The following is a 21,443-nucleotide window of genomic DNA, read 5'->3' on the forward strand; positions in this document are numbered from 1 at the left end:
TGATCAGGTTCGCGCCCGCCCCCGCACAACCCTCCCTGATGGGGGGAAATTTCTGGCCCTGATGTTAGTTACTACAATTAGTAGTTACTATCTTGTGGCTGACACAATTGCTATTTTATATTGAGTTTAAGCCTGTTGTTGGCATTCATCCCCTGGTGGTGCCATATGGCAGGCTAAGGTGCTGGTCCTCAAGCAATATCACAAATGTTGGCAAAGGAATGAGAAAAATATAGAGAAAATGTGACAGTCAACATCAAACAATTCTGTAAAATTTTTGTTGCCATATTGGTCACTTGAAGCCATCAGTTTTCTTCCAAGCGATCTGTTCATCCACAGGTTCCATTTTCACTTGTGGTCTGTATCTCTGCTCTTAAGAGTCTGGTTGGCACCATGTCCCCTCATCATGCAAGCCTCTTTCCACTTTCCCAAACTCCAATCACAAGAATTGAGAGTCCACAACCACATAGGTACTCTTCTGCGAACTCCGCATTCCAACTCTGTTGTATCTGCATTTGGGCTTCAAGCCAATTACTGCATCCCCCACAGGGAATCTTTTAGGCTGTACTTGGATTGCCATGAGTGGAACAGATTACTCCAGACTGTACTTTGAGGACAAGTATATGTTTCCTTTTTCAGGGGAATTCAATCCCTTAAAATTTCAGTTAGCACAGTTCAGTTGTGCCCCTTCACATAAGTATGCCATTAGCAATACAAGTTTCAGAAATATCTAATGCCTTCAATGCTTCTAGTTTTCAAATCTTAAGCTTTTTCACAATTCGGAATCTAGTTAATTCTCTAAGTTGAAAAACGGAATAAATCACAATCCACAGCCTCACTTTTCTTTTTAAAATCAAACTTAGAATATAGAATTAAGTTAAGAAAAAAGAACCTTTGCTTTTGTTTGTGAGCACAAGGTGAGCTCAGGGTTAAATGGCCTCTCTTACCTTTGTTCTGCCTGCACATAATTTTTTTGGGTATAACCAATAAGACCTTGGAGTTCCCAAGTCTCAGCCAGGTCAGGATAGGAAGCCATAAGATCCATTGCAATCTATCAGGATGAAGGAAAAATACTTTACCTTTCAGTAGATTCAAAATTCTGCGAAATATTTGTATAATAAGCAGATTGTTGTTAATGGGAAGAAACATCAAAAATACTAAAATCTAAAATTTTCTATACATTTTATTCTAATTTTGATTTCAATACTTTTTTCCTGTTTACTAGGAATAAAATGTAAATATTCAAAACAGCAAGTTCGTTACATTTGCAAAGTGAAAATAACGTCGGCAATTATTGGAACATGAACTTCATGTGCATTTGCATATTATTAATAAGCAATCGAAAGCACAAATCAACCTGAGATGCTTGTTTCATCAGACCCTTGTTCAAATAAGCTTGGCCTTTCAGGGCAAGTAGTGCTGGTTCATTGGAGCCAGGAAGCTGAAAAAGTTGCAACATCCACAGGATTACACAAATATCAGTTGATTGCTTTATAAACTACCCATAATATTTCAATTCCTACTCTGGACAAGGTAAATACTGCTCAGCTGAAAGAAATAGAATTCAGAGCTATTTCTGAATTTATACAAAATAGCAGATTCCATTTAAAGTGATTAGAAGATCTCCCTAAACTATGTGAATAAGAAAATATTAGAAGTAAATCAATGAGTTGCAGATCATTGACGGAACATTAGTCTAATGCTAAATTCTGCTGTTTAATCTTAAGTAGAAAGCAGATGGCCAAGATTAAGCAGCATTGTGACAGCACAGAGCCATGACACCTTGCCATATATTCATGGCTAATTAAAAGTTATAGGAGACCAGCTGTCATGCCCAGTAAAGACGTATTATATTCCTAACTTTCAAGGTATGGACTTCAGTCAACGTGAATTCTTTGAAATTCACTTATCCTTTAAAAAGTGGACTGTGTCCTGCAAAGATGGCCACTGAAGGTCAGGTAAACTTTTGTGATTTTTAGACAGACAAGCTCATGTCTGAACATGCTTCTGGAATGTCATTAAAAGGTAAATGTCCGTAATGTAAATGTAAGCGGAAAATCCTCCCTTGACAAGACATTTAAAATGCGAAACCACTTGTGAATTTACACCTCCCATTGTCTAGGTATGACCAGGAACTCAAAATAAATAGCCCCCCAGACTCTCTGTCTGCGAGCTCAAAACTTAATAAATAAAGGTGCAAAGAAACCAGTTGATCACAAGCAGGTGTGAACAGCCAACATTCATCTCCCATTGTGTAACAATGGCTTCTAACTTAGAATCATTTCTCTGGACAATAATAGTACTGATCATGTGGTCAAATGATCAAAACTGACTTCAGATTAGAAACCTTTTACCTTGAGAATGAGTCGGAGATAGGTCAGTCTGAATACCAACAGGACACAAGAGGGACCATTCCTCCAGCAGGACAGGCCCTGCCTAACAACCAGACAACCCAGGCAGTGAGAGGGAACTAATTTGCCTTCATCTGCAAGGATTCGTCTCTACTGAAACTCAGCCACAACTTCATCTGGAAACCCAGAGACATCCAACTTACTTTAGCTCTAAAGAACAAGAGAGAACACATCCAGGCTGCAATACTGCATCTTAAGAAGCACTGATTCAAGCATGTGATTCTTTTGCTTCTTGTTATTATGTTATTAGCCTAAGTGCATGATTCATCTCTAGAATTCATCTTTTCCTGTGCCTATGTGTTTGAGGGAGTGACTGTTTTCATTATATTTACATTTCTGGGTGCTGGGTGCTATGTGAATAAACATTTATCTTTATTCTGATTTAACCTTATGAGAAAGCTTATCTCATCTATTATTAAAAGTCACAACACTAAAATGATTTAAAAAAACTCCCTCTAAATACACATCTTGTTGCGGACAACCGAGAAGCAATGAGCAAGGGGTGAGTTATCCCACCATCTCTCTCCTATCTTTAACACAGTATATTAAACCAAAAGGTTAAGACAGCTTCTGAAAAGCGCAAAATTTCAATGGTGCAAACCGTGTTTTGACAAAAATAAAAACTGCAGAAATCCATTGCTGCATCAAGAGTTCCACTAGGGGCAAATTGATTTCCCCCTTGTGCCAGTAATTGCCTACAAAACCTCTGGATGCAATTTATAGTAATGTTAATAGAAAAAGCATCAGAACTTCATGTTAGAAACACAATACAGGACTGTACCTTTGAGAGTGCCATACCTGTTCAAAGATGCCAAAGGCTTTCTCTGCATTATTTGGGTCACCAGATCTGATCATTGCTTCTGCCTGTAAATGAAGCAACTTGTGTTTTTGCTGAGTGTTACCATCACGGACACTGCTTTCCAACAGCTCCAGACCTATGGGCATGAATCACAAACACAAAGCGAAAAGTCAAGGGAACTTTGGTTCCTATAATTAGGCTTCACTGCATAGAGGTATAAAAGTCTTAATGTTGTATTTGTAAATTTACAGCTGGAACTTAATGAGGTAATTTTCAAACACAAGAAGTATTATGCACTTTATATGAATCCACGCACACAGGTAGTGTAGTGCCATGGTGCACCAATATTTGAATTACAGAATTTTAGGACATGGCTTGCTACTCAGTATGATCACTTCCATACTGGAGAGACCAGGTGCTTTATTTCAGATGGCTAATCCCATGCAGCTTCAAGAGGCCAATACAGTGGTTCTGCAGATGAGTCACCTGCTGCCTTTTTGATTATGGTTAAAGCATGAAATAAATAATCTAAATGACACAAATAAGCAAAATATGTAAATTGGAAGACACATTAAGTTGCAAGTTAATAAATAAAGGAGAGCAATTTCAAATGTATCTACTCATCACCTGGTTTTAAATTTATATTGAATGAGCATTTTTGAGAAAGTTGAATACACCATTGGCAATGATGGGAACAATAATCATGACTCAGGTTTCAGTTCAATCAATTTCTTGAAGGATGTTTTCAACTCATGTTACTTTATAATGTTATGTAGACTTCATTTAAAAAAGAGTGGGGAGAGTTCAGTGAGTCCAGCAGCAGGGTGACGTCAAAACCACAACGTGATGCGAGTACAGGGAAAGCAGCTGATTAGTGAGTAGGAGAGGTCTAGTCTTTAATGTAAAAGGAAGGACTTCAGATGGTACTTGGGTCTCTAGTTTTTTTTCCTCTCTTCTTCTTAAAAACAACTTGTTAAGTATAAGGTTGATGCTGGTGTAAAAAAATTAATTTCAATAAAAAGTGTAAAGAGCGGGTGATTCTTCAAGTGTAAAGAGCAGGGATATTAAAGTAATTAATTAATTAAATACAATGGTGATGGCAGGATGGGTGATGTGTTGCTGCTGCAGCATGTGGGAGCTGCTGGACACCAAGGTGATCCAGAGCAAACACACATGTAAGTGTTTGCAGCTCGAGGAACTTCGGATACGAGTTGAGGTGCTGGAGTCTGAGCTGCAGACATTGCGCCACATCAGGGAGAGGAAAGTTACCTGGACACTTTGCTCCAGGAGGCAGTCACACCCCTCTGATTAGGTAATTCCAATTTGGGTCTGTGATCAGAGACAGGAGGGTGTGACTGCAGGTGAGGCAGGTTTGGGGACCTATGGGGTAGCGTTCAAGGAGCCTCAGCCCCTGCAATTGTCCAACAGTTATGAGGTTCTTGCAAGCTGTGTGGATGAGAGCAGGGACTGGAGGGAGGATGAGCAAACTGACCTGCACCATGGTACAGGGAGATATTCAAGTGGGGGGAGGAAACAAGGACTTAGTAGTTGCAGGGGACAGTACAATTAGGGGGATAGATAATGTTCTCTGCAGCCATGAGCGTGAGTCCCGAAGGTTGTGTTGTCTGCCTGATGCCAGGGTTAAGGGCATCTCCTCAGGGCTGGAGAGGAACCTGGAGTGGGAGGAGAGGGATCCATTTGTCATCGTCCACATTGGTACCAACGGCATTGATTGGACTAGAAAGGAGGTTCTGCTGAAAGAATTTGAACAGTTGGAAGCTAAGTTATAATGCAGAACCTTCAAGGTAATAATCTCGGGATAACTACCTGAGCCATGTGCAAACTGGCATAGGGTAAATAAAGTCAAGGAGTTAAATGCGTGGCTCAGATTGGTGCGGGAGGAATGGGTTCCAGTTCATGGGGCACTGACACTAGTACTGGGGTAGAATGGAGCTGTTCCAGTGTGGTGGGTTTCACTTGAACCATGTTGGGACCAGTGTCCTGGCGAATCGAATAACTAGGGCTGTAGAGAGGGCTTTAAACTAAATAGAGGGTGGAGGAGGGTTCTGGAGAGGGTATACGTGAGCTTACAAAGCAAAACGATATGGCAGCATTGCAAGGCAGCTATTTAGGTTATGATACCCAAAGTACAAGAGGAAGGGACAGAGTGTCCAAACAAAAAAAGCAGCAGCAAATCAGGTGGGGGAAGACAGTAAAACGGCAAAATTAATGGCTCTTTACTTACATGCATGTAGTATTTGGAACAAAATAAATAAATTAAACGGCACAAATAGAAGTTAATGGGTATGATCTTATAGCCATTACAGAGACATGGTTACAAGGAGATCAAAGCTAGGAACTAAATATTCATGGGTATGTGACTTTTCGAAAGGGCAGGCAGGAAGTAAAGGGTGGTGGGGTAGCTTTTTTTAGTACGAGATGGCATAAGTACGATAGCAAGAAATGATCTTGGATTGGAAGATGTAGAATCCATATGGCTAGAGGTAAGAAATAACACTGGTGGGAGTAGTCCATAGGCCCCCTAACAGTAGCTATAATGTAGACAGAGAATAAATCAGGAGATAATGAGGACATGTAAAAAGGGCAGTACATTAATCATGGGTGACTTTAATCTTCATGTAGATTGGGAAAATCAAATTGGCAGAGGTAGCCATGAGCAAATATTCATAGCGTGTATTCGAGACAGTTTCTTAGAACAACATGTTGTGGATCCAACCAGGGATCAGGCTATTTTGGATCTGGTAAAGTGTAATGAGGAAGGTTTAATAAATAATCTGAGAGTAAAAGATCCCCTAGGAAACAGTGACCAAAACATTGTAGAATTTAGCAGTGTGCGAGTAAGAGATTTGGGTTGGAAACAACTGTGCTAAACTTAAATAAAGGGTAATTACAAAGGAATCAGGGCTGAGTTGGCTGGAGTGGACTGGAAATGGAGTTTAGCAGAAAAGACAGCTGATGAACAATGGCAGATGTTTAAGAAAATTGTTCATGACTCACAACAAAGATATATCCCAGTGAGAAAGAAGGATTCTAGGAAGGGGATAAGCCAACAATGGTTAACCAAGGAAGTTAAGGATAGAATCAAATTGAAAGAAAAAACATACATGCGGCAAAGATTAATGGTAAACCAGAGGATTTGGAAAGTTTTAAAAGCCAACAAAAGATGACCAAAAAATAATAAAGAGGGAGAAAATAAACTTTGAGGGTAAACGAGCAAGTAATATAAAAACGGACAATAAGAGCTTCTTTAAATATATAAAAGGGAAGAGAGAGAGGCCGGAGTGAATATAGGCCCCTTAGAGAAGGAGGCTAGGGAAATAGTAATGGGGAACCAGGAAATGGTAGAAGAGGTGAATAAATGCTTTGCATCAGTCTTCATGGTAGAAGACACTAATAGCATTCCAAAGATATTAAATAACCAAGGGGCAAAATGGAGGTGGGTGGAATAAATAAAATAACTATCACTAGAGAAAAAGTACTAGGAAAACTAATGGGGCTAAAGGCTGAGAAATCCCCTGGGCCTGATGGGTTGCATCCTAGGATATTAAAGAGAGTAGCTACAAAGATGGTGGATGCACTGGTAATCTTCCAAGAATCCTTAGATTCTGTAAAAATCCCAGAGGACTGGAAAGCTTCCAATGTAACACCCTTATTCAACTTGTTCAAAAAGGGAGGGGAACAAAATACAGGTAACTATAGGCCTGTTAGATTAACATCTGTCATTGGGAAAATGTTAGAGTCTATTATAAAGGATGTAATAGGAGAGCATTTAGAAATGCACAATATTATCAAGCAGAGTCAACATGGCTTCATGAGGGGAAATCGTGCCTGACAAATTTATTAAAATTCTTTGAGGAGTAACAAGCAGAGTAAAGGGGAACCAGTAGATGTAATATATTTGGATTTCCAAAAGGCGTTCAATAAGGTACCGCACAAAAGGCTGCTTAATAAGATAAGAGCCCAAAGTGTTGGGGATGGCGTATTAGCACGGATTGAGAATTGGTAACTAATAGAAGACAGAGTTGGGATAAGGGGGGGCATTTTCAGGATGGCAACCTGTGGAGTGCCACAGGGATCAGTGCTGGGGCCACAATTATTTACAATATATATTAATGACTTGGATGAGGGACGTGAATGTGCTATCACCAAGTTTGCAGATGACACAAAAATAGGTGGGAAGGTAAGTGGTGAGGATGACACAAACAGAGAGATATAGGCAGGTTTATTGAGTAGGCAAAAAATTGGCAGATAGAATATAATGTAGGAAAATGTGAGGTTGTGAACTTTGGTAGGAAGAAGAGAGGAGCTGAATATTATTTAAATGGAGAAAGACTGCAGAAAGCTGCAGCACAGAGGGATTTAGGGGTCCACATGCATGAATCACAAAAAACTAGAATAGAAGTTCAGCAGGTAATAGGGAAGGCAAATGGAATGTTGGCCTTTAGTTCAAAGGGAATGGAGTATAAAAATAGGGAAGTCTTGCTAAAATTATACAAGGCACTAGTTAGGCCACACCTAGAATACTGTGAACAGTTTTGGTCCCCTTATCTAAGGAAAGATATACTGACATTGGAGGCAGTCCAGAGAAGGTTCACTAGGTTGATCCTGGTTATGGAGGGATTTTCTTTTGAGGAGAGGTTGAGTAGATTTGGATTGTACTCATTGGAGTTTAGAAAAATGAGAGGTGGCTTTACTGAAACATGAGATTCTTAGGGACCTTGATAGGGTAGGTGCTGAGTTGTTTCCCCTTGTGGGAGAGTCTAGGGCCAGAGGGCATAATCTCAGACTAAGGGGTCGCCCATTTAAGACAGGGATGAGGAGGTAGTTCTTCTCTCAGAGGGTAGTAAATCTGTGGAAGTCTTCACCGCAGAGGGCTGTAGATGCTAGGTCATTAAGTATGATGAAGGCTGAGACAGATTTTTAATCAGCAAGGAAATTGAGGGTTTTGGGGGAAAAAGGCAGAAAAGTGGAGTTGAGGCTTATCAATTTAGCCATGATCTCATTGAATGGCGGAGCAGACTCGAAGGGCTGAATGGCCTACTTCCACTCCTATGTCTTATGGTATAAAATGGCATAAACCACCAGAATAAAGATATGGTTAAGTGTTTCTCAGGCTACAAATTATTGCTATTTCTAATTAATTCCTTTTTACTATCTCCAAAAGCTGTATTACTGGACAAAATTTGCTATGAATTATCCTTCTCAGTGTCCGAAATCCCCCTTCCAGTATAAAATAAAAGCCCCTTAATACACAGGGAGTGTGGGTAAAAGAGCAAGTTGAGCACTAGTTTGGGAAAAGGAAGATGTTATTGCTATGTTTGCCTCTTGAGAATAGACAGAACCTGACAAGTGATGGGATGGGAAATGGCAATTCAGAAATCTACCTTTGTCAACGATAACGTTGAAGACAGGCCTTTCACCCCATACCTCAGAACTTGTCTTTCTCATGTGGGTAAAAACCCAATTCTCTTGACAGTTCAGTTGGTGGCATCTTTCCCAGCATAACTGGTGGTAAATATCAAGGATCATAACAAAAGGCATACTATAGATTGGAACATATATATGTCGACCTTTGAAGCCTCTAAAAAATCCTTCCAAGAGTAGACTATATGTCAAGTACTAAACGTGAACCACCAGTGTGCGTATGGGTGGTTGCCATTTTGAAATGCGGAAACAAACATAATTCCAGTAACTCATAAAATTATTGGCACTAATTAATGTTTACTGAATGAATTAATACGCAAAGGTACCTTTAACAATCAAAGCATTCTAAAACTCGTTAAATTAATTGTCTTTGGCATCCGATGCAAAGAGTTCACTGAATTCATTCTGAGTCACTTCGGCTATGTCAACATCATAAGGATCCTACTCGATCAGATGTGGCACTTTTGGTTTCAGAATTATCCCTCTACAATAAATCATCTTCCTCTCCATCCACTGAATTGGATATTCCACATATTTTAAACGATCTAATGACACTTTGTGCACTGATAGCACCCCACAATTTGATGACAAAGAAACAAGTGGGGCACCATGGATATTTCCATTTTGTGGAGGTTTTTTTCACCATCAACCATCCATCTATTTCATTCAATGCAATATGATCCTTGAATGGCTTGTTGAGGCACACATCCAAAAAGGTTGAACTACGAACAGTATACACCCCGGTATAACTGAAATTTGGGTGTTATTTCTTCGCAGGTGCCTCTTGATCTCTGGTTATATGCAATCTGAACATGTTCCACACTGGTAAGCTGCATTCATTACTTAGGCCACCTGGATGCCGATTCCACACATCATCAATCCACAACTTCACTCCATCCTCATCTATCCAACTGTCTTCATGGGTTGATTTCCGGCATTGTCTAACATTTGAAAATTACTATAGACTTTAACTTCGTTCCTTCAGCCATGTGGGCTAGTAACACTGTTAATCGTGTCTTCTCTGTCCTGTGGTTTTCACTAGCACTGTTTTTTGAACTGTTCCACTTCACAGTTCGGTTGCTGTTGCTGGCATACTGAAATCCATGGGCATTTCATCCATGTTATCGATGTGGCATAATGGATACTCCCTCATGTCTTTGTTGCTATCCGATGAATCACTGGAACTGGCAATTTTAGCATCGAGGTCTTTTGGTAGCCTCCAAGTGATCTTGGTCTTCTACAGGCAACACTAGACATTTTCGTTCCATAAGAGACTAGGCCAACTGGCTGTTGTTCTGAAATTTTTGCTGGACTCAGGGTTTGATTTGGCCCACTTAAGTGTATATATACACACACATTACATTTCTGGTGAAGATGTAACCATCTGATGATTTGAGGACCCATTCTGAGACATGCTTCTCAAGACCAGGTCAGTGTCGGGTCCCTGTTCTCATGGTGCATTTGGTCTTGGGCATCATCTTCAGGTTGGATTCCTTCTTCTTCCATTCTCTAGCAGTTTTTCACTAACACCAAATTCCTTCACTGCAGCAGTTTTGTGACGAGTTAGCAAATGTTACGGGTTTTAGCTTGAAACCAACTTCATATTTCACTTATTTTGCTGGAAGAATCATTTCTCTTTGTCGTTCACCACGCACGGTCTGCTCTGTGTGGGCATGTCTTAAACTCCTGCACATCTTTGCAACACAGCTCATATCACCTGCTTGATCCCTTGTGTCCAGTTATAAGGTGCCAGTAAGTAAAACAAGCATTTGTGGGGTGGAAAATTGAGGCTACCTACTAATACAAGTATGGAATGTCATGGCTGAAAAAATGTGGAGGTGAGGGGAGCAGAGGTTGACTTATATGCCAAGTATATGCAAAACATGATTTTTGGGGCCAGATAAATGGAGCAGTCTTCTACACCTGATCAACTTACATACCCTGATTTACAGTGCTTGAAAAAGGTACAAATGCCTCAAAGTGAGAGAAAAAAAATGAGACAAAGGTACAGACAATGAAACACCATCTGAAAAGGAAAATGAGCAGTGCAAACAAATAGACAATTACAGGAATTGAAAAATATTCATTTTTATCCAGGAACATTGCTATGGGAGATCAGTTAGTGTACATGATCTTTTTTTATGTAAACAAAAGAAAATTTCCTACCCTGCCTGCAGGAGCTAATTGCTTCTTCGTACTTGTGCATCCGGAGCTGGATCTTTGCCAGATAAAACCTTGCTATAATTGCTGACTGTGCCTGCTTTAACCCTGTAACACAAGTAACATTACTCTAGATCTCTTAAAACAAAGAACAAGCAGGCAAAACAACTTATATTTATATAACACTTCTAAAAGTAATGGAATGTCCCAAGATGCCAATATGACACCAGGATACATAAGGAGATGTTAGGTCAAATGACCAAAAGCTTGGCCAAAAAGGTAAGCTCTAAGGAGTGTCATGAAGTAAGAAAGCAAGGTAGAGGCGTGGAGAGGGCATTCCTGAGTTTAGTTTCTAGGCAACAGAAGGTGCAGCCACAAAAGGTGGGGCGATTAAAATTAGGGATGCTTGAGAAGACAGAATTAGAGGAGCACAGATATCTCAGAGGGGCTGTGGGGCTGGAGGAAATTATAGATTACAAATTACAGAAGGGAAGAGGCCATGGAAGGATTTGAAAACAAGGATATGGATTTTAAAATCAAGACATTGCTTGACTGGGAGTCAATGTAGGTCAGCAAGCACAGGAATGTTAGGTGAACAGGACCTGGTGCAAGTTAAGACATGGGCAGCAGAGCTTTGGATGACCTAAAGTTTATGGAGGTAGAATGAGAGAGACCATCCAGGAGTGCATTGGAATAATAAAAGTCTGGAGGTAATGAAGACATGAATAGAGGAAAAAAAAAATCAACAGTTTCAGCAATCACATTTATCTGTTAAGTAGTTAGCGCAAATAGGTACCAGAATGTGAAGGAGCAACCATACATAGCAAAATACCGAAAGTAGAGTTATATAACCTCACTTTTTTTGAAATCAAATTGCTGAGCTACTACCATAAACTGCCAACCAACACAATCATTAATAACTCAGCTACATATGCAAAGAGAAAATAAATCTGATTTCAGCGAGTACAGAAACAGACTTGAACTAGACTCTGGAGTGGGGGTGAAGGAATGGTCTATGCAAGTTTTGTAGCTGTCTGCCTAATGGAGGACATATCTCCGTAAGGTTATAGGATTCTGAGTAGTTCACAAGGAAAGATATTTTTGATCTTCATTCAGTTCTATTCTGTTCTAATTTGTAAAATATTGTTACTAAGAATCAAAATTGCAAGGTGTTTCAAAATTGACATTTGTATCAATGATCATTAGAATATCTGATCACACGCATCCCAAACTGCACATCTGCAATTGAAATTCATTTCAATTTGTTATAAATAAATCTAATGATTTCCTATTTTATTTGGAGTGAGCTTGTGGGTTCACTAAAGGTGAACTAACTCAATGCTAGATAATGAAATATGTTTCCAGTTATATACATTACAAGTATCCAGGAGGAAATCAGATCGCTAGTATCAGTTCCCAAATATTGATGCTGCAAACTAAACCTTCCGACTGCACTACTATAGACACGGCAACCGAACCATACTGTGAGAAGGAGTCTTGTAACATTAGTTGTTGCTGCAGGTAATCCAGAAACACCCCAGGTAAATCAAGAAACTTGAACACAGTATATTTGGGCCACCCAGTCTCAGATACCCAAATCAGGAGCTCTTCAGGTTATATACACCATAGCCAAATAGCATGAAGTTACTCATACTCTGTCTAAACAGCTTGTTTTAATTCCAACTATTTTTATTTTTCACTTCACGCATGGATCACCCTTTCTAAATGAACCTGCCAGTTTGGTGTGCGCACGCGCACATGCTTGTGTGCGCACACATGTGTCAAGTTAGGACAGTTTTGTGCTTGGACCCAATAACCATTAGAAACGTTTCAGGGAAGATGCTTTCATCAGCTGGTAGATCACATCATTTCTGAATCTGGACTGATGTGAACCCAGGACCCAGATCAAAACATACAAAATGTAGTAGCCTAAAAGTCAACATAATCAACAGGTCCACTGTAAACAGAAAAATCAACACTAAAACATTAACTTTTGCTTGATTAAACATTTATTTTAAAAAGCAAGAAAGAAAGAGCACAATCAGGTACATTTTCAGTGTCGCTGAACCGGAGGCATTATATATAGTATATTACATTTGTCTGATAGATTTCTGATCACACAAGCTCAATTCCCCCCACAAAAATTCACCCTCAAAAAAAAACTACCTTCAGTTAGGTTCTGGGCTGCTTCATCATATTTCTTTTCTTGCATAGCTTTGATCCCAACTCCAATAAGGCCGAGCCCATTTGTTGGTTCCATTTTATTAAGTCTTGAATAACACTGCAAAGCTTCTTCACTAAAGCACTCTGTTTAAAATGAGAGAATAGTGTAGTAACAGAATCCTTCAGTAATGAAGATTATACACCGTTGCAAACTGGATAAAAGGATTAGCTACCTGGTAGTATCACACTCAATCTTCAAACAAAGGTATCCTCAGCACGCTGTAGAAATTTGCCACCAATACTGTCGATGGCAAACTCCTAAAGCATGTGAAGGATACTAGGATTGAACAAATATTTTTGCACAGTAGCATGTTTAGAAAAAATACCAAATTGTAAAATCAACCTTGCGAGAGTGCTAATAGATCAATCCAACACATCAATGAACACACTGGAAATGTTCAATGCCATTCAGTTAAAACTTGCTGATCTAGGAGTTTTAAAGGACAGCCTAAACTAGAATACTTTCCTGTAACCTGCACCATGTACCCTACATTTACGGTAAATACTGTAAAACAGAGCTGGTTCAATAATTGCATTCTAATTCTTTCCAAAATATTTTACCTTATGAAAATTGAAGATGTTATTTTTATCCTCAAGGTGAAAAATGCCAGTCTTGGGAAATTGTGCTCCTTCCCACATTTTGCACGTGTCAACGTCATACACACATTAATCTGGCCTGCCTGAAGGAATGCACTCTCTCTGCTCTGTCTCAATAATGCTCCTTTACAGCAGCCTCCAGACAGCATCCCTTATAGCATCAGTATGAATTCCTTCACTTCTCACACTATTGATCTTTATTGTTTCTCTATGCAAGACTGAAAATTTGTGTCAAGCAATGGGCTATGTTATGCTGTGATAAGACCTCAACCACCAGATGTCAACTATAAGAAAATGTTATTATCTTGAAACCAGAAAATAACTACCTGTCTGGATAAAATGCATGCCGAGTACTTCTAGTGAAGATGATGAATTAGGATACTGGGCTAGCAAAGCCTCACAAGCTAGCTTTAGTTTGTCTTCTTCATGTGGCAGCTGAAACAAAGAAGTTTTTAAAAAGTTATATAATTCTATTTTAAAAAACAAAGTTCTGATTTTATACAACCTCAACAAAAGTAAAATAAAGCATTTCCTAAATAATGTCGTTGGTGAAGTTGATGGCATTGGCATCTTAAAAATTTGGAAATTAATTATTATTGCTGAAGAAAAGAGACATGGGGTGCTGGAAGGGTAAAGTATCTCAAAAATTTGAGCAACAGGTAAAGCTAGTCGTTTCATGCTGCTACAATACAGTGGCAACATAAGTAGTGTTTTCCACTAATAGGGTGCTGCCGTCAAGCCAAAAAGACATTCTGCTTGTCACACAAATGAGTAATGTGGTAAATGAATTTCAGTGCCAGTGCAGTCAAGTACATCAGCCGTACATCCCCACAACTGGCGGATTGTATCAAACAGCACCTCCCTTGAGCTGTTCGCAATAGGCAGAGTACTGACCGTACTCATACAACTCATGCTTGCAAAACTCAGAACTAATTTCTAATGTTAGATGTGATTCTGTGATTGGGAAGCATAAGCTCAACAATCCCAAGTGTGCTAAGAATTGCACTAACCACCAATTGAGGATTGTCAATCTGGTTCGCAAAGTAATTCACTTGCGCTTGCTAGAAGCTACATATATTCATATGCAAGGACTTGTCCTCTACAGACAAAAGAAATAAGTCCAAACATTGCACTGTTTTTGAATAAACAAAAGCATGGGGGACTATAGCTCCCTGGTGCATTCACCATGGCAATGTGTCGGCCGATCAGAACTGATTTGCCAACCAATCAGCATCCTTTTCTCCTGCAGTATAAATTGTTGTTCCTTTGAAATTTGGCATTCTTGCATCTGTCCTGATGAGTGCAAGATGAAAAGCTTCAATAGCATGTCTATTTATTCAGCAATACTCAAGTTCTGTACTGCCAAATGACTAAATTAATTATTTTTTTGAATAACAAATCAAATAGCAAAGACATGTCACAAATAAAATACTATTTATATTCCATGGAACTTCTATATGCAAATGCAGTAGTTTTCAACCTTTGTGTAAGTGATCACTGAAAATCTTCAGACATTTCCAAAAATCATATGCAAATACATAGCAAAAACAGATGACATGCAAACATGTTAATACAGAATTCTTAAAACACTGCTCTCAATTTGACCCTTTTGAGGTTTCCACACATTAACTTGAATATCCATGAGTATTAAATTTGTGCAAAACAAACCATAATTATGATTGCGACTTGCTTTTTCAGTGCTAAACTATTGCAGTACAGCCATAATACTGACATCTACCCAACGAGGAAAACTGGTCAGATATGCTCTATTCACAATTACTGTCTATTTGGTCTTCTCTCAACTATTAGCAAACAGATGGAAGGGGTCAACAACTGTGCTATAAAGCTGCATTTACTCAACAAAAACCTGCTCACTGACACTCAGTTTGGGTCCTGCCAAGGCCACTCTACTCCTGACCTCATTACAGCTTTAGTCCAAATATGGGCAAAAGAGCTGAACTCAAGAGTTGAGGCAAGTGTGACTGCCCCTGACATCAAGGTAGCATTTGCCTGAGTGTAGCACCAAGGAACCCTAATAAAATTGAAGTCAATGGGAATGGGGGAGAACTCTCCACTGACTCAAGTAGTAACAAAGAAAGATGACGTGGTTGCTGACAGCCATTCTCCTTAACCCCAGGACATCGATGCAGGAACTTATAGGCTCAAACTTTCAGCTCGTTCATCAATGATCTTCCATCCAACATAACTTCCCAAGTGGGGATTTTCGCCAATGTTTACACTGTATTCAGTGTCACTCACAGCTCCTTAAATACTCAAACAGTCCATGCCCACAATCAGCAAGTCCTGAATCAAATCAACCTTGGATTGTTAAGTGGGAAGTGACATTTGCACCACACAAGTACCAGGTAATATCCAATGAGATAATCTAACCACCTCTCCATGACATTCAAATGGAATTACTATTGTCTAATTCCCTATCAACAACATCCTGGAGTCACCAATGACCAGAAACTTAACCAGGCAAGTCAGATGACTAATTTGGCTACAACAGCTGGTCAGAGGCTGGATACTCAATAACATTTAAGAAGCTCAACACCATCCAGACAAAGCAGCCCACTTGAGCAGCATCACATCCACCACCAATGTAAAATGGCAGTCGTGTGTACCATCTACAAGATGCACTGCAGCAATTTGCCAAGGCTTTTGACAGCACCTCCCAAGCCCACAATCCCTAATACCCAGAAGGACAAGGATAGCAAATGCATGGGAACACTATCATCTCTTAAGTTCCCCAGAGTATCCTGACTTGGAAATAGTGTTTTATTTCGTTGTCGCTGAGTCAAAATCTTGGAACACTAACAGCACTATGGGACTACCTTCACCACAAAGATTGCAAAGGTTCAAGAAGGCAGCTCATAACCTTCTCAAGGAACAATTAGAGATGGGCAATAAATGCTGCTCTTGCCAGTGATGACCATATCCCATGAATGAGTTAAAAAAAACGCTTACTTTTGACAGAACTTTAATGTAGTCAGTGGAAAGTTTCTGATGGCTATCACTTGGAATCTTGTCCATAGATGAAAGGACATTTTCAAAAGCAGTTACCAACTACACAAAAAGAGGGAAAATTAGCAACACATTATGAGCAAAATTAAGAAAACCATTATATTTATTTAACATCTTTCACAACCTCAGGATGTTCCAAAGCACGACACAGCTAATACAGTACTTATGCAGTATAATCACTCATATAATGTAGGTAAAAATCAGCAGCCACATTTCACTTGGCAAAGTTTCACAAAAATATAAATGATCTAAGAATCTGTTTTAGAGGTATTGAATTAAGGTTAAATGTTGACCTGGGCATTGGGACAACTCCCTCAAAATGTGCCACGAGATCTTTCACATGCAAATGAAATGGCATATAGGGCTTCAGTTTAATGTTTCATCCTAAAGATGCTCCAACAATGATGTACTCACTTGGTACTGCACTAACGTGTTGGTGTAGATTATATGCTCAAATTCTAGAATGGAGCTCGAATCCAAGAACAGCCTTCTGACTCAGAAGCAGAATTACCACCATTGAGCCGAGGCTGAAAGGGCACTTACAACTGAAAAAAATTATTCAACAATAATGAATTACCCTTAATCTGTAGTTCCTATTTAGGGCCTTCAAATCTATAAATTACACTTTCGAACTCTATGTTGTAAAATCAGAATCAGATTTACTTTCACCATCCTAAAGCAGGTGTTTTGACCTCATCTGATAATCTCCTTTCTAAATAGCACAACTTGCGGTGTTTATTGGTTTAAAGTAAAAACCTGTCTCAACAGCTATAATGGATTTTTGGTGTCATTGTAATAAGTCATAGAGGTTTTACCTCTGACTCAGTACAATGGCAAAAAAAAAAAATCAAGTTTCAGCTAAGGGTGTGAACTGTATCGACATAGTCCTGGAGACAGTCTGCAAACGTTAATGCTTTACTGCTCACTGTTTCATGCCACCTACATAAGCACATGACACATACAATTTGTAAAACTAGGATTTTTGAAATTTGTTTGCAATTTCAAGACTCATTGATTCCATATGAAAGCAAGTACTTGGGATAGAGCACTCAAGGTAATAAAACTCTATCAAAGTTAGAGAACCATCATTGTCAGTTAATCAGACTGTGCGGATTTCAATGCTATAGGTAAGTGGCCAGAGTACATGAAAAGATCCAACTGAATATTACTGAAGTTGAGTTTTGATTGGCTAGATTTCGCTCGATAAGGCTCATTTGCCCATTTAATCCATTAGCAGTATCTTTACCTTCTTTTCCCAAGAAAAAACTTAAATGCTTCTCTACACTTCTGAAATTCTTCTTTGAAATGTAACATTTTTCTATTATATATAGAAATCATATTGAGCAGCCTATTCTGAATATGCACAGTCCCAACTGACCACCTATTTCTGTCAAAAGATGGCTGTCGAATGAAGAACAACTTATTAAATTCAACAATCTGTTCTGCAGCTGCATGCCAGTTTCTTCTAAAACAATAGGGTAGGTACAGCCATCATTACATTCCAGAACTGCAGAACAGATCATATTAAGATTGGGGCTGGGGATATTGCATTGGAGGACGGAACAATAAACAAAATTAATCATTACTGTGAGTTCCCTGAGAGTTCACCTTTCAAGCCCATCTCTGGCCCACAAGAAGTGAAAGTACCCAGGGAAAGCTAAATACTTTTCTCCTGGTTTTCCAGACCAGGAGACCAATTCTCCATTCCAGAAGGGTATCTTTCCCTAATTTTAGTTACTGTATGTAATGTTTGGTGGTTTCTAAAAACAGAAACCATATATTTCAATTCTATTCAGGAAGATAACTGAGTTAAGCTTTTTTCCCCGAAGATAAACTTCCATATTTTACCTCTGAAGGAAAATTAATACAACAGTTTCCTGTAGTATATTATTCATTTGAAAACTTATGAAAGGTAATTACTGATAACAGGCATTTTATTAAGTCTTTACCAGTTGTTGGGTCTCATTATCCTGACTCTCTACTTTGTCTGCAAGCAACTGGATCATCTTCTTCCACAATTGATGGAGCTCTTGTTTCCCAGCTCCCTCGTGTTGTTTTAGCTGTATTAATCGACTCCATGTTTTGGCAACCTGCAACAGGGGTGTCATCAGGAATGGGAGAATTACAGTTCAGAAGAGAATTTGAGGAATTAGGGCTACTTTACTAATTTTAAGAAGTGATGATAAATATACAAGATTGTGAATGTTTATCTTAAATTTTGTACTGTCTTGTTACCATCTTTCTGACTAATGCTGTTACCAAATCATAATCATAGAAGAATTAAACAGGAGACTAGGAAAACTTAGAGCTTAGGAAAATTTAGAGCTTAGAATGTGGAATTCTCTTCCTCAAACTACTGTTGGCACAGCATCCAAAATTTATTTTCAAAGGGAATTATGCTGTTGAAAAACAGAAATATTACAGCATATGGGGAGTGAGCAGAAGAATGGGATTAGACTAGATGGCTCAAGTTAAAAAGCATGAGAAAAAATGTAATAGTGCAAATGGTGTGTCTGTGCGCGGTAATGCCCTATGAATAGAAGAGAAAACTACGACTAGCATGGAAAAGATTCAGATTCTTAAAATAAACTTGGACCATTGCCTACTCATTTCTGCATTCTCTGTAAGTCCTACCTTCAGGAAACAAAATAGTATAACTGAGTTATCACTTTGCAATTAATGACAGTGGCGAATCATTATTTTGCAATTAATGACAGTGATAACAGCATTTTATCAATTAATTCTCAATTGGAAGCTGGTAGCTGGAGTTGAATTATCTTCACATGCCTTAGCTGGAGACAAAAACAGATGCGAGAGCAACTGCTCTTAATATCAAGACAGCATTAAAATGAGAATGGCATCAAGGAGCCTCAGAAAAAATAAAGTAATTGGGCTCAAAGGGAAATCTCCAGTGGCTGGACTCAAACCTGATCTAAAGGAAAATGGCTGTAGTTGTTGGAGTTCAGTGATTACATTGACAAGACATTGCTGCAGGACATCCTCAGGCAAGTGACTTTAGCCCAACTATCTTCAGCTGCTGCCTGAATGGTCTTCCCTCCATCATAACATCAAAAGTGGGCTATTGGTAGGCAGTTCCAGAGTCCATCTTCATTCACAGCCCCTCTGATATCAAAGAAACCAATGCCAGTACGACCTGGATAAGATCCAGGTTTGGGTTGATAAATAGCACTTAATATTCCTATTCTTCAGCAACAGCTGGAGAAGGGTTGTGGGCGAGGGGTGCTGTTGTTCCTGACCTGGTGCCTAACTGGAAAAGCCACACATGGATATAATATCAGAGCAGAGGCTGGGTACTCTGCTCATCTCCTGATGCCTCAAAGTCTCTGGATCAACTACAAGGTGTAATTTAGGGATGTGATGGATTACTCACCATTCACCTAGGTTACAGCTCTAACTACATTCAAAAAGCTTGATACCAACTAGTATGTTAATTATATTGTTAAGCTACACAGGTGAAGGGCATTGTTTAATTAAGTGCCTTGAGCACATATAAATAGGGGACTAATCCCCAGAAACAGCAGTTTGATTTGATTTTGTAAGTTTCCCTTGATGTTTTGTTTTAGTTACAGTGCCCCAATCAGGGGTTATTTATCCCCTCTGATTTATTGATATTTATTGTTTTATTGGTATTTGTTTCATCAAAAAAGAGTATAAATAGGGGACGCCATTAACAGGTCAAAGCATTGGTGGTCGTCCAACCAAATGTCTGTCCCTCTTTTGTGGCTATGTTCGCGGCTGGGTATCCTTGAAGAGGGAGCATGTGGTGTCCACTGGCATACCTGAGGCTTTCCGGTGGGCTTCCGCAGGGTCTGGAGTGCAACATTATCCCCCAAAATGACATTATAATTTAATTTGGCATTGTTCCTTTTTAGTTTCAGTGCCCCTTACAGACTATCAATTGGTTTAAGTGTTTTTTTTTCCTTAATTGGTTAATTTGTTAAATGTATGTTATTGGTACTCAGAGTATAAATAGGGGGAACCATTAACAGGTCCAGGCAGCAGGTGGTCGAGGGAGTTGTCTGGCCTGACTGCCTGCCCCTCTTCCATGGCTATGCTCCCTTGGAGAGGGAGCACGCAGTGTCCATTGGCGTGCATAAGGCCTTCCACGACTGATCGGCACCGCAACGGCTGGAGTGCATCATCAGCCCCCAAGACCACATTTTAAATTTAGTTAGATAATTTTCCTTTGGAGTTTTAGTTTTGTTATGGTGCCCCTTAGGGGCCATCGCCTTCATTTGATTTGCTCAAAAGTGTATAAATAGGGACAGCTGGGACACTGGATCTGTGTCAGGAGTGTTGAGACTAAACAAAGTCAATAAACTCCCTCAGTAAAGACAAGCTCTGTGTCTTGGTTTTGACTTCACCAACTGGCTTGGATCCTGTTAACACAGGATAGGAACAGTTCACTTGATTGACCTCTGTACCATTGGATTAAGCCCCAATCCTTCCACCATAGTGGCAATTCACTAAACTTCCTACAACAGCTCCTTCCTCCCGTGTGATCTCTGCTACCAGAAACAACAAGAACAAGTATTGGTGTGGGAATTCCATCACTTCTATCTCCCCCTCCAAATTGCACATGATTTTCACTGTATAACAGATCCCTCATGATCATTGGGTCAAGATTCTGGAATTTCCTAGCACCATCCGGTAAGAACCATCACCACAAAGTTCAAGGAGAAGACCTAATAACAACTTCTGAAGGCAACCAGAAATAAGCAATAAATGTCAGCATCACAAACATCCTGAACACACATAAACAA

The 21,443-nt window shown here is 39.4% G+C and overlaps 1 protein-coding gene across 1 annotated transcript in view; it reads right to left on the reverse strand.

Annotated features, from left to right (window-relative positions):
* Positions 1–21,443, reverse strand: part of skic3 (SKI3 subunit of superkiller complex) — a 111,788-nt gene that overhangs the window by 68,893 nt on the left and 21,452 nt on the right. Inside the window, exons 6-13 of the mRNA XM_078565414.1 lie at positions 18,609–18,749; positions 16,603–16,701; positions 13,959–14,067; positions 12,979–13,119; positions 10,819–10,920; positions 3,207–3,343; positions 1,355–1,438; positions 945–1,048 (exon numbers count right to left, since the gene is read on the reverse strand). Of these exons, the coding sequence (XP_078421540.1) occupies positions 945–1,048; positions 1,355–1,438; positions 3,207–3,343; positions 10,819–10,920; positions 12,979–13,119; positions 13,959–14,067; positions 16,603–16,701; positions 18,609–18,749 (917 nt within the window). The remainder of the gene's footprint in view (positions 1–944; positions 1,049–1,354; positions 1,439–3,206; positions 3,344–10,818; positions 10,921–12,978; positions 13,120–13,958; positions 14,068–16,602; positions 16,702–18,608; positions 18,750–21,443) is intronic.

This window comes from Cetorhinus maximus, chromosome 2, assembly GCF_964194155.1.
Source record: "Cetorhinus maximus chromosome 2, sCetMax3.hap1.1, whole genome shotgun sequence".
NCBI classification, from domain to species: Eukaryota; Metazoa; Chordata; class Chondrichthyes; order Lamniformes; family Cetorhinidae; genus Cetorhinus; species Cetorhinus maximus.